Raw genomic sequence first — 13068 nt, forward strand, 5'->3', positions numbered from 1 at the left:
TTTAGACCATCCACCCTTCTGTGTTCAGCCTGTGGGCATCTTTATGTTTAAAGTGCATTTCTTTGAAACAGCATGTGGCTGCTTTGTCTTTGCTTGGCCCAGTTTTGCAACCTCTGCTTTTCAGTTGGGGTGTTTGGTCCACATACATTTCATACGTGTGATGCTAGAATTGGGTGTTTGTTTCCCTTCTTACCATGTGTTTTCTTTGTTCTGTTCTGTTCTAGTTCTCCTTTCTTGCCTTCATTTTTGCTATTAATGAGTATTTTCTCTTATTCCTTTCTCTTCTCCATGAGCTCATTCTGCTATACATTTTAGTATCATTCCTTCACTGCTTACCCTAGAGATTTCAGAATGTATCTATTAATTATTTAAATGTACCTTCAATTAGTACTTTTACCATGTGATACAGAAATCCCCAATAAATTAATAATTAGTAATAAATACTGCAAAATTGTTAATAGTTTATTTCCATTTACTCTTTCTTCTTTTCCTCATTTTTGTCATATGCATTACGCCCGTGGATGATAAACTTCATAAGGCATTGTTACTATTGTTATTCCAGACAAGCAATAATTTTCTACATTTACTGGATCTCCACACGGTCCTGTGCTGTCCATTCTTGCTCCCACTCCTAGGGATCTGTTTTCCTTCTGCCTGAAGAGCTTTGTCATTTCTCAGAGTGGGGATCTGCTGGTGATGAATTCTCTCCCATCTCTTTTTATGAAAACGAACTTCAACTTCCACTTTTAAGAGATTTCTTCCCCCCTGCTGGATTCAGAATTTTAGGTAGGCAGAGATTTCCCCCTCTTTTGACACTGAAGATTTCATTGCATTGCCTTCTGGCTCCCATAGTTTCTGTTCAGAAATTGGTTGTTATTGTTATGGTGTTTTTGTTTGTTTGGTTGGTTTTGTTTTTCTGAAATAAGTGTGTTATTTTTTGTCTTTGACTGCTTTTAAGATTTCCTTCTTATCTTTGGGTTTTGGCTACTTGACTGTGATGGGCCTGCTGTGGTTTTCTTTGTATTTATCCTGCTTGGATTTTTCTTAGCATCTTAAAATCATAGATTCAAATCTTTTATCACATTTGGAGAATTTCTGGTCATTATTTATTCAGATATTTATTTTGTCCTATTTTCTCTTGTTTCCTAGAATCCAGATTTTTTAGATTATATCCCATATCTTTTGAAACTGTTCAATTTTTTCCGTTTTTTTTAAAGCTTTGTGCATTAGTTTGAATTTTCTATTGACCTGTTGTTTAGTTCACTAATTCTGTGTTCTGCTGTATCCTATCTTTGATAATTCCATCCAAGGAGTTCTTAATTTCATTTGTTATATTTTATAACTCTAGGATATACATTTTATCCTTTTTAAGAGTTCCTCATTCTCTGTTGAAATACTCCCATATTTTCATTCATTCATAGCTTATTTATGCATTTATGCATCTATCTTTCCTATATTTTGAAAATATATAATCATTGTTATTTTGAAAGTCATATCTGCTAATGCCAATGTCTGGATTATCTCTGGGTCTGTTTTTATCGACTATTTTATTTCTTGCTTAAATCCCATTTTCCAGCTTCTTCACATGTCTAGTGATTTTTTTAAAAAAAATTTGTGTTGGACATCATGTAGGATATCCTGTAGAGATCCCTGGTTGTTATCCCCTGGTGGTCAATGTTGAGTGCCTTTTGCTCTGGTGAGCAGTGGAATGATCAGTAGACCAGATCATTCCTATGGAGGTGTATATTAGTTTCGACCCAGCCCTAGGGCCTGATTTTCCTTCTACAGTCTGGACCTTGCTCCTTGGGCATGGCCTTTCGGTGGCAGCAGCTGAGTCCCCTGAACATTCACGAAGGACACCAATTTGGGCTCATCCAGAGCTCTGCCAACCTGGCAGTAGTGTGAGACCTCGGAAGTCTCTTTAGCAATTGGCTACCAGCTTCTCTTCTCTGCTAGGCCTCCGAGGCCCACACTGTGCTGCCCAGCTTAGGATTCAGCTAAGGATCTGATGGGCATTTCCAGGGAGGTACCTGGCTCTCTCCTTTCTGTTACTTTGCTCCACACACCCAGCTATCAAAGCACCTCTGAGCTCCAGCCTCTGAGTCCCCCATTGAGCAGGACCAGCCCTCTCAGCTTGGGTTCCACTCCTGACCATGGGTTTGAAAAGGCTGCAGAGAGAAATCCAGGGAGAATACAGAGCTTGCCCTGATGTGCATCCTTTTCCTCAAGGACTGTAGCCCTGCATTGGCTGCCAGCCACTCAGTGCTTGCAAAGAACTGCTTTATGCATTTCCCCAGATGTTGCAGTTGTCCGATCTCAGCTGGTCAGACCTGGTAGAAACTGGACTCTGAGGAGAGGAATATTGAGCTGAGGGTTTCAAGGTGGGAAAGCAGCAGCAGATGAAGAGCTTTTCATGCAGAGGGAGAAGCAAGTGGTCAGGTCTCGAGGCAGGAATGAACCTGGCTCATAGAAAAAAACAGAAAGTAGCCAACATGGCAGGATCACATGGGCAAGGATGGGGTGTAGGGTGAGATGAGGCGAGCTCAGATGGCCTGCAGGCCCCAGTTATGACCCTTTCAAAAGGCAGTGGGAAGCCGCTGGGGGCTTTTAAGCAGGAGAACAATGGGGTTCAATTTCTTTTGTAAAATGATCATTGTCTGCTGTGAGGAAAAGGGCCAGGGGGATGCGGGGGAGCAGTCAAGACAACTTTGCAGTCAAGAAATGATGCCAGGAGATGATGCCAGAGTGGAGGAATTTGGAACTAAAAGAAGGGAGGATTCCAGACAAAAACCAGAGTTGAGGGAAATGAGGTCTGTTGACACATAGGAGGCGGGGGACAGGAAAGCTTCCCCGTTTCATCGTCCCAAGTCACAGACTTGATCATGTTGCTATTTTGCTTAAAATCCTTCTGTCTCTTCCTCTTGTACTTGGTGTGAAATCCCAGTTCCTTCTGGTGAATTCTAATCCAGGCCTATCGCTGTTGGCATCCCACCCTCTGGCCTCTGGCATCCTTTCTCGGCTGTCCTCTACCCCAGCCTCCTCCTGGGAATTGCCGCCCATCCCCGGGGTCTCCTTTTGGTGGGTCAGCACCTCCCAGGGCTGCGGGTTGGGCTCTGTGCAGAGGTGTGCCACCATCTTCATAGCTTGTCGTTGGTCCTGGTGGGAACGTCTACGCCATGGAATCAGCAGATGCTGCCGATGCGCGTGCCCCTCGACCAGCCCAGAGAGCAGTGGTTGTATTTCCACCACTACCCCCCTGGATAGCAGTGGGTGCCTCTGGCTTAGTGCCTCCCGAAGTCACCTGGCCATGCTGTGTCGAATGGCCTATTTCTGTGTCGGTCTCCCCCACCAGAGCACCCCGAGGGCTGCGGGCACTGTGCTCTCAGCCCCAGGAGAACCATGCCGATCATGCCTGTTTGGAGCAAGTGGGTCATGGGGCAATTCACAAGGTGGTGTTGTCCCATGTGGCAGACAGGGCTGACCCCCACTCCACACGTCCATTCTCTTTAGAACGTACTGGGGGATCCAGTAGAAGGTACTCTTAGGATCCTTGGGGCAAACCCCTCGCCCAAGTCATTGGGGAGGGGATGCAGTGAAGGCACCAGACTTCCCAGAAAGGCCAAGTTGTTTTGCAAGTCTTAGAGCTGGATTTCATGAAACCATCCGGAGCACCCATCTGTTCTTGACAGGACCCAGCCTGTGCATCTCAGGCCCACACTCTGTGCATTTCTATTAATTAGAAGAAAATCACATTCTGCACTCCGATTTCTTTACTAACGAGGGGGAGGCCTCATCAGCTGTGAGGCACGTTGATTCTGTCCTCACATCGGCCTCTCTCTGCTCTCCCAGCAGAATGGCTCGGGCCCCTCCTCCCTGTTCACACCCAGGCCAAGAGCACAAGGCAGAGATGATCTTTGCAGGCCTCAAATGCCCAGGGTGACTGCTTTAAATGAAGGGCAGACTGTCACAGCCAAGGAAGGGAGTGTGAGAAGCCTCTGAGCTTCTGGGCCCCTGCAAACAGAGCCGATGATTGGAGCGCTGTACCTTCATAGACCACCGTAGCATGTGGATAGGTTGCTTAGTGATGCTCAGGGCCTGGGCCCAGAAAATCCCCCTCTGATGGACGATCTCAGGGAAGGACTCTGAGGTCCGTCCAGGAGTTATGTGTAAGGGCATTTGTGGCAGCCTCAATTACAGCAGCAAAGTTTTAGAATGCCCTGAGCATTCAGCATGCCATAGAATGTGTGCTAACAACAGTGTTTTCAACACTATTTCATAATATGGAAAAATGCTCCTGACATGATATTGAGGGAGAAAAGCAGGATACCCAAGGTATAGATGGTCTGTTAAATGTTATATAGAGAAAATGTAGGTGTGTGTCTGTATGTGTATATTAGGTGTCTATGTGTGTATGTGTCTATGGAAGTTAGTAAAAAATAAGACTCTAGAATCCAGAACCACTGGGAGCAGTAGCATCCCTACTATTTCACCACCCCTCCCAGAGCACTAAATCACTTCTCCTTCCCACCTTCCTGCCTCCCAGAAATTCCCCATGACATCCATATGAACACTGCTCATGTCTGACCCCAAAAGAGTGAGAGACCATTTTGTACTGATTTAAGAAAAAGTATTTAGGGGAAAAGGCAGTATCCTCTGTTTTATATAAACGGAGGATGCTTTAATGTAATAAGCATCTCATAATTGGATCTGAACCTTAAATTCCATTCATTATACTTTTTTTTAGCAGAGTGGTGACCGAAATCGATTGAAATAGATCCTGGAATGCCGTGCCATTTTGCATATTTTTGAAAAGATGTGCAAAAGATATATGTATATATATCTGAATATATATATCTCTGAAAATCACATTCTAGAATGTTATTCTATGATTCCCCAGACTCTCCCCAACACCCCCCCCCCCCCACTGAGAAACCCCAGCATGGGCCACATGCTCACATGTGCACAGCCATAAAGGCATAGCAAAAAGACTGGGAAAGAATATATGGATAATAACAATGATTATTCTGGCTAATAGGATTTGGGGTGATTTCTCTTCCTTTATTTTCCAAAATTTTTGACTTGAGAAAAAATGAGGGCTGGAAAAAAAATTAAGAAGGAAAACGGGTCGTTTTGTTGGCTAAGACAAATTACCTGGAAGCTAAGCTAAGCTAAGCATTTCAATCGGATGGGTGATTTCCACAGCTGCGGGAGCCCGAGGCGAACCCCCCCACGGAGGACCTGAGGCTGCGCGTGGGGCAGCTCCAGCACCGCGTGCTGACCCTGCGGTGCCAGCTCAGAGACCAGGTGGCCGCCCACCGCCAGCTACAGGCAGCACTTGGGGAAGCCGCCCGCCTCCGGGACCAGCTCCAGGGCGAGGTAGACTCCAGCCACACTTCCTTTCCGGCCTGTAAACGAAATGTGCCCACACTCCAGGAAGGGTTTTTTTTAAGATTTTGTTTATTTATTTATTTATTTATTTATTTATTTATTTATTTATTTGAGAGAGAGTGACCATGAGTGGGGGATAGGGAAGCAGACTCTCTGCTGAGCAGGGAGCCCAATGTGGGGCTCAGTCCTAGGACCCTGAGATCATGACCTGAGCAGAAGGCAGAGGCGTCACTGGCTGAGCCACCCAGGCGCCCCTGCAGGAAGTTTTGAGGATGGAAAAGAGACTCAGGCAAGATCTCACCATTCCCAGCAGTTTGGCAGTATTTTTGAGATTTCCAGAGTAAAGAGTGGTATGGGGAAAGAAGCGAGACCTGTAGTCCCTCTGCCAGCTAACTTCTGTTCCGTCTGAAACTAGTATACATGAGTTTTTCTAGAAGTCTAACTAGTTTTCAAATGTTACATAAATAAAAGCCCTTCCTCTGTAGGAGTGAAGTGAGAGTGATTTTATAAAAGGGCAGAGAGATCCTTGTCGATGTGAAAGTGTTCCTTATCTTATCTGTGATGATGGAGATATGAAGTTTTGTGGGTGATAAACTTGCACAGAATTTAGTACACACACCCCCACGGGACAAGCAGAACTAGAGAAATCCGAGTAGGATTGGTAGATTGTTACCGATGTAATTGACATTATAGGGTTGTAATATACTATAGTTTTGCAAAATGTTCCCCTTGGGGGAAACAGGAAAAAGATACAAGGGGTTTCTTTGTACTATTTCTTACAATTTCATGTAGATCTATGGTTACCTCATTTTTTTAATGCAAAAAAAAAATAGTCCTTCTTCCCTTTGACCCCAACCCCTTCTGAACTCCAGCATTTTTTTTTCAACATCTACTCCTGTTCGTGTGGATGTGTATACATTTATGAAACTATACCATACAAAAATATTCTGTGTCTTGATTTTCTCATTTAAAATTTTTTTTAAAGATTTTATTTATTTATTTGACAGAGAAAGAGATAGCGGGAGAGAGCATGAGTGGAGAGGAGAGGGAGAAGCAGGCTCCTTGCTGAGCAGGGAGCATGACATGGGCTCGATCCCAGGACCCTGAGATCATGATCTGAGCTGAAGGCAGATGCCTAACTGACTGAGCCACCCAGGTGCCCTGCTGACTCCCTCATTTAATAGAGAATCTTGGTGATGTTTCCATATCAACACATACAAACTGACCTCATTTTAAAAAAAATCTCCATGTTATTTTTTCATAAGACCAAACTACAGCTTAATCAGTTCTTTGTTTATGGAAATCCAAATCTGTTTCTTTGCTTTACAAACAAAGCTTAGTGAACATTCCTGTATCTCTTTCTTGGGATATGTTTCTGCTACATATTCAAAGGGTAAAACTCTAACAAAATACTTACTGGGTCACAGGATATGTATGTAATTAACTTTGATACGTAACAGCAACTAACCCTCCGAAGTGGCTGCATCATTTATGCTCCTGCCAGGAATAAATGAGTGTATGTGTTTGCCTGCACTTGTTACCCCGAATGTTATCACATTTTACATGTTTTTGACAAGCTGATGGATGAAAAACACACCATCAACATTGTGATGTAATCCCTGGCTCCTTTCCCGTGCATTCTTTGTATAATCAGATGCACTATATTTAGAGTTTCATGTCTGTGTTACTTCTTAGACTTTATGCCATATATATATATATTTTTCACATATATATTTCCCTGTGCAGTAATCTATTGGGTAGATGTGATTTTCACTCACCTGTTGTTGGAGCTATGGTTATTTCTTTCCATTAATTTATATCTTCCTGTTTATATGCAGAGTTCAGAGAACTGGGATTACTGGTCCAGAGTGGGGGTAATGTTGGTTCTTCATACATACTGCAGAGAGCCTTCCCAGTGCTGCACCCACTTCCGAAGCCCAGGCAGTAAACAGGGAATGTTCCTCACCGTGCCCTCAGCCAGCAAGGGAGCTATTACGACTTTTTCCTCCTGTCTATCACTGATCTGTGAAGACTATAATTCCATTTGCACATGTTGTGGTTTTTATTGGATACCATATCCAGTATCTTTTGAAGTCTGTTTTTCATAATTTTCAATGTTTTTTTTCTTTCTGCTCTTCAGTTTGGGTATTTTTTTCTAACCCATCTTCCAGTGAATACTCTCCAGCGGAGTCAGATTTACTCATAAACTCATTTTTGTTCTTAATTCCAGGTATTGTGTTTTGCAGTCCTAGAATTTCCATTTGGTTCTCTCTTTTTTTTTTAAGATTTTATTTATTTGAGAGAAAGTGAGCGAGAGAGAGAGAGAGAGAGCGTGCACGCGCACTCAAGCTGGGGGAGCAGCAGACTTCCCACTGAGCAGGGAGCCTGATGCAGGGATCAATTCCAGGACCCTGGGATCGTGACCTGAGCCAAAGGCAAATGCTTAACCAACTAAGCCACCCAGGTGCCCCTCCATTTTGTTCTTCTTAATTTTTATTTTATTTTAGCTCTTTTCCTTTTTGGGGGAGGCAGCGAAAGAGCACAAGCAGGAGGAGGGACAGAGGGAGAGAGAGAATCTCAAGCGGACTTTTTGTTGAGCACAGAGCCCAACATGGGGCTCGGTCTCATAACCCCAAGATCAGGACCTGAGCCAAAATCAAGAGCCAGATGCTTAATTGACTGAACCACCCAGGCATCCCCCTCCCCCGGCCATTTGGTTCTTTTTTTTTTTTTTTTTTTTTTTTTTGTAGCTTTCCATGCTCTGATGAAATTCTTGTAATATAACAATGGGGCATTTCAACCACAGTTACCTGAAGGTTGGTCTCCGACAGCTCTATTCCCCACCCCCGGCAGCACGGACAGAGGCCCCAGCCTCTCCACGACTCACCGATGCTCACTGCCACGTGTTTGGTGATGACCGTCTCAGTGGGCATCAGGTGTTAGCTCCGTGTGCTTTGGTTTGTCTTTCCCCGGTGGCCGATGGTGATGAGCCTTTTCACGTGTTTACTGGCCGCTCATCTATCTTCCACTGGAGAAACCACCCTTCAGTTCTTTTGTCCATTTTGCAACTGGGTGGGTTTTGTCTTTGTTGTTGAGACGGAAGAGTTTGTGTATGTTCTGGATCTGAGTCCCGTATTAGATATGTGGTTGGCAAATATCTCCTCCCATCTGTTGTCTTTTCACTTTCTTCTCTTTCACTATTTCATTGCAAATGCCCCAGCACACAGTGCACAGCAGTGCATTCACACTGTTTCCTAAACCGAAGCCGAGGGGAGGTTGAATCCGAGCCTGCAAATATTATTGAGTGCCTTTTGAATAGAAGACAGTCTGCTGGGAGTTGGCATTTTACACTTTGAGTACACTCAGAAAGGTATGCCAGAAGAGCTGTATAGGAACGTTCGTTGAAGCCTCGTTTGTAAAGCAGAGAAACAATATACATTTTCATAAGGAATCGGCTCAAAAGATGATATTTCAGCCTCATGCTGAAATAATATGCAAGATTGTAAAAGGATATGATCTGTTTGTATGTATTGACATAGAAATAACCCCCCGATTGTAAATTAAATGACAAAACCGAGATATAAACCATTTGCAGAGTGTAGCTTCGTATGTGTATATACTGACGTAGAGCCATTTTGGATGTGAAGAGGCAGGGTTGAGGCCTGCGTGAGAGGTCAGAAGAGGTTGGGAAGAGGAAGGAGGATTTTGTTTGTGTAGCTTTCTCGTTCTGACTATGGAGGGAACAAGAGGGGGATGGAGAAGAACTTCTAGAACAGCTGTCTTATTCTGTCTTAGGATTTTGTGGGTCAGCAGTTCAGACAGGACTTGGCTGGGCAATTGTGCTCCACAAAGCATCAGAGGGGATGACTCGCTGGTTTTCAGCTGGGTGTGGGGCTCGGCCAGAAGGTCCAAAGTGGCTTTACTCACGTGTGCGTGCCAGTCATAATGGTTTATATTCAGTGAGCGTTAACTGGATGTTCCAAGCACTTTACAGGAAAACAATTCATGGAGTCCTCGCTCTAGTCCTCCCTAATTGGGTAGGTGCTAATATTACCCCCACTTTACAGATGAGAAGGCTGAGGCAGAAAGAGAAGTGATGTGTACAGGGTCACAGTTCTAGTGAGTGCCTGAGCCAGGATTGGGACCCAGGGCATCTGGCTCAGATACCCGGAGGTTTAACATGACACCCCAAAACTCTGGCATTTCTTCAAGGGGAATGCGGGGACGCCTCCTTCCTGAAGGAAGATGCAACCAAGCTGGTCCCACAGCTGCAGTCTGGCAGAGCTCAGAGCATCCTTCCTCATCTGATCTTGCAGAGCTGGAGTGGGAAAGGTCCCTGTGCCTCACTGAGAAGCCCCTGTGGGAAAAGAGGGGACTAGAGCCAACCTCTCTGAGCCCAGCTCGCCTGGGGAGACGCTGGCTGTTCAACGGAGGCACAGCATTCTCACACCTGTCGGTTCTCTTTCAGCTTAATGAGCTTCAGAAAAAGCAACACGAGGCAAATTTCGCTGTGGCTCCTTTGAAGGTAATATGCCTATGAGATCAATATGAAATGTCTCTTTCAAACAAATAGAGCTCGTATTTTCCCCATTCTAGATGTTTAGTCCATCTTTATTATTAAAAGAAAAAACTGGAGAGAAGAGACATATCACCCCCAAATTCCCATTTGAATCTAGTGTTTTCGTGTATTTTCTACAGTATACTTTACATGTGTCTGAGATCCCACCACACCTACATGTCTGTGTCCTGCTTTTCCTGCCTGAGAATAATCCAGAAGGGCTATCCTTGTCTGTCCTGAGCCCCGAGTTTGCTGTTCATGCTGGAGAACAAAGCATGAGATGCCGCGGTTCGTAAAGCCGCCGGGCCCTTGCTCCGTGGTCAGGTCCGTCTGTCCATCCTCCCTGCTCCCACCGTCTTTTGCATTGTTGTAGATACTGTGATGCACATGTTTTATTAGAAAGGTTTTCCCCACATAGCCAGACGTGTCTTTAGGACAGATTCCCAGAAGTGGCCTTACTGGCCCAAATGGTCTTTGCCATTCAGACATGTCGTTTGTTAGAGATGACACATTTCACCTCCAATATGGCAGCTGGATTTGGGAAGCGGACCTGGAGGGTCAGCCCTTTCTGTCCAGTCTCTGGGCAGGGTGCAGAGCACACTGACTCACTAGCCCTACCCATGCTGGGGCCTCGGTTTCCTTAGATGTTAACTCAGAAATGTGAGTTATGCAATCCCTCAGACCCTTCTCCCTCTCAGCGTTCCCAAGTCTGTCGGAGGCTCAGGTCTACAGCTGTGATGGTCATTCCCACTCACAGCTTGTTTGGACACCCCGTGGATGTCAGCGGTGGAAATGTCCACTCTAACGCCCTATGACAACGTGAAGCTTCCATGCTCTGCCCTCTCGTTTTTATCATTTCCTTATACCTTTTACTTAAACGAGGACCGTAATCCCTTGTAAACTATGAAGGCTGACATATGCCAGGGACTCCACAGTTTGTTCTAAGGTCCACAAGCAACATGTCAGGAAAGGGGAGCATTAGCCCCACTTTACAGATGGGGAACACTGAGGCTCACAGAGGAGGTGACCTGCCGATAGTCGCACAGAGCTGCTTGGTAGCAGAGCCATGATTTGAACCCAGCTCTGTCTGATGCCAAAGGCTCCCCTCAGCCACATGGTCCCTCCAGGAGGTCAGGTTCATGAAGAGCCCAGTAGAGTCACCGTCACCATCAACAAGGCGTCCTTTCTCTGGGGGGAGCTGCACATACAATGTTCAGCTGACGCTGGCCGAATGCACGAGGCCCTGATGTTTTGGGGTGGTGAGATCCAGGGGACCCAGGGAGCCCCACCAGGTGCTCTGAGAGCCCCAGCCTCCAAGTCAGACCCTCCCCCTCCTGCCCTGCTTGCCTGCCGGTACTGGGCACCCAAGTACTGCTGCCTAGGGGATGTGCCCAAGCATCTGGGCAGGAAGTCCTGGCAAGAAAGGACCCTCACCTCCTCCTCTGACAGAGCAAAGGGCACACCAGGAGAGAAGGAGACTCACCCAGGGCCACCCTTGAATGATGAGAGTCTGTCACCCCCTCCAGACATGCACAGATGCAGAGGTCATTTCATGGTGGGAGGGTCACTCACTCATACCATTTGTGTAACAAATCCCTCCCAAGGGCCATGCTGTGCCCAGCAATGGCCCAGTGATGGTGCAGGGATCCAGGGCGATGTAGTCCTTGACCTTGAGGAGCTCCCAGGCTATGTGGGAGACAGACCCACAAATATAAAAATCAACTGTCGGGATAGGAGGAGGCTGGGAGCCAGGCACAGAGGGACACAAGCCCCTTTTATCCTGGTGCCCTTAATGATGCCCGTTGTACAGATGAGCAAGTCAGGGTGTAGAGATGAGCTTGGTCACAGAGCTGGTCAGTGGAGGCATCCACACTCTTGACTCCCTGATCCTCAACCCCATATCCAGAGGGCAGTGGGGAGCCTCTGAGGGAGGGGTACAGCAGTGTGCCCTTGTTTTCAAAGCAGGTTCGGCTTCTGGGCACAAGGAGGAATTGCAGTGAGGGGGCTGAGTGAAGGCAGTGCTGGGGGTGCAGAGCGGGAACCTGATGCCCCAAGCCCAGCTCAGCCGACCAGCCCCCGAGCGTGCCCTGCATCCACAGACCCACCTGGCTGTGCCTCCGCTCCCACCCTTCCAGGCCAAGCTGGCTTCCCTGGTCCAGAAGTGCCACGAGAGGAACCTCCTGATTGAGCACCTACTGCAGGAGCTGCACAGACACGGGGTGGAGAATCGGCGGCTGTCCGAGACGGCGCACGGCATGGTGGCCGACGTGGCACTGGCCCAGTACGCGGCCGCCTTCCTGGCTCCGGAGCTCCCAGAGGTAGTTTCCACAGACAGCGCCGTCCCTCTTCCGGCAGGAGCTGTGGACATGAGCTTCCTGTCCACCTGCCTGACCTGAACTGTCCCTCCCTCCCTCTGTCCACTGACCTGACCCAGAACGTGCCCGAGACTCGTGCTCTGTGCTTGCACCTGTGCCCCCCCGCCGGTGCAGGAAGGTGACCTGGGCGTCCTTACCCTTCAAGTGCTTACAACCCAGTGCCGGAGTCAGACATGCAAACAGCATCAGTTTAGTATCCTGCAAGCACCGGGTGTTTCTTTCCTCAGGTGGTTCTTTCACATGTGCCCCAGGGCCTTAGCACTCACCTCGTCCCCTGCCAGGATTCTTGTCTGTCCCGAAGCCTCCTACCCATCCTTCAAGACGCAGTTCAAGTGTGACCTTGGTCCGGGGAGCCTTCCCTGAGTCCCACAGACCACAGAGTTAGCCAGATCCTCTGTCCTCCATGGCACGTCGGAGGGATTTTCCCCTGCTATTGTGGGAGCTTTGTCAGCACCCCTCTGTTGGGGCCGGAGCGGCTCCATAACCATCTCTGTCTCCCTAGTGCCTGGCACAGAGAAGCTGCTCAGGGAATACTTGTTGAATGAATGGAATCAGGAATTAATTGAATGAGGATCTCCTCTCCTAACAGTCATCCAAAGAGGAAACTGAGGCCCAGAGTGGTTGGAAGGCTCACTCAAGGTCACATAGCCCCCAGGCAGTGTGGATGGTCATGGATACCAGTTCTCACCCAGGTCTGGCCCTGAACAGTGGCACCCGGGGTCTGTGTGCATGGTACGGCGGGTGCTC

At 47.1% G+C, this 13068-nt stretch overlaps 1 protein-coding gene across 1 annotated transcript in view; it reads left to right on the forward strand.

Moving 5' to 3' along the window:
- CUNH4orf50 (chromosome unknown C4orf50 homolog) overlaps positions 1–13068 on the forward strand; it is a 45665-nt gene that overhangs the window by 21578 nt on the left and 11019 nt on the right. Inside the window, exons 8-10 of the mRNA XM_026514446.2 lie at positions 5203–5376; positions 9857–9913; positions 12082–12264. Coding sequence (XP_026370231.2) covers positions 5203–5376; positions 9857–9913; positions 12082–12264 — 414 coding nt within the window. The remainder of the gene's footprint in view (positions 1–5202; positions 5377–9856; positions 9914–12081; positions 12265–13068) is intronic.

This window comes from Ursus arctos, unplaced genomic scaffold (genome assembly GCF_023065955.2).
Source record: "Ursus arctos isolate Adak ecotype North America unplaced genomic scaffold, UrsArc2.0 scaffold_9, whole genome shotgun sequence".
Taxonomy (NCBI): Eukaryota; Metazoa; Chordata; class Mammalia; order Carnivora; family Ursidae; genus Ursus; species Ursus arctos.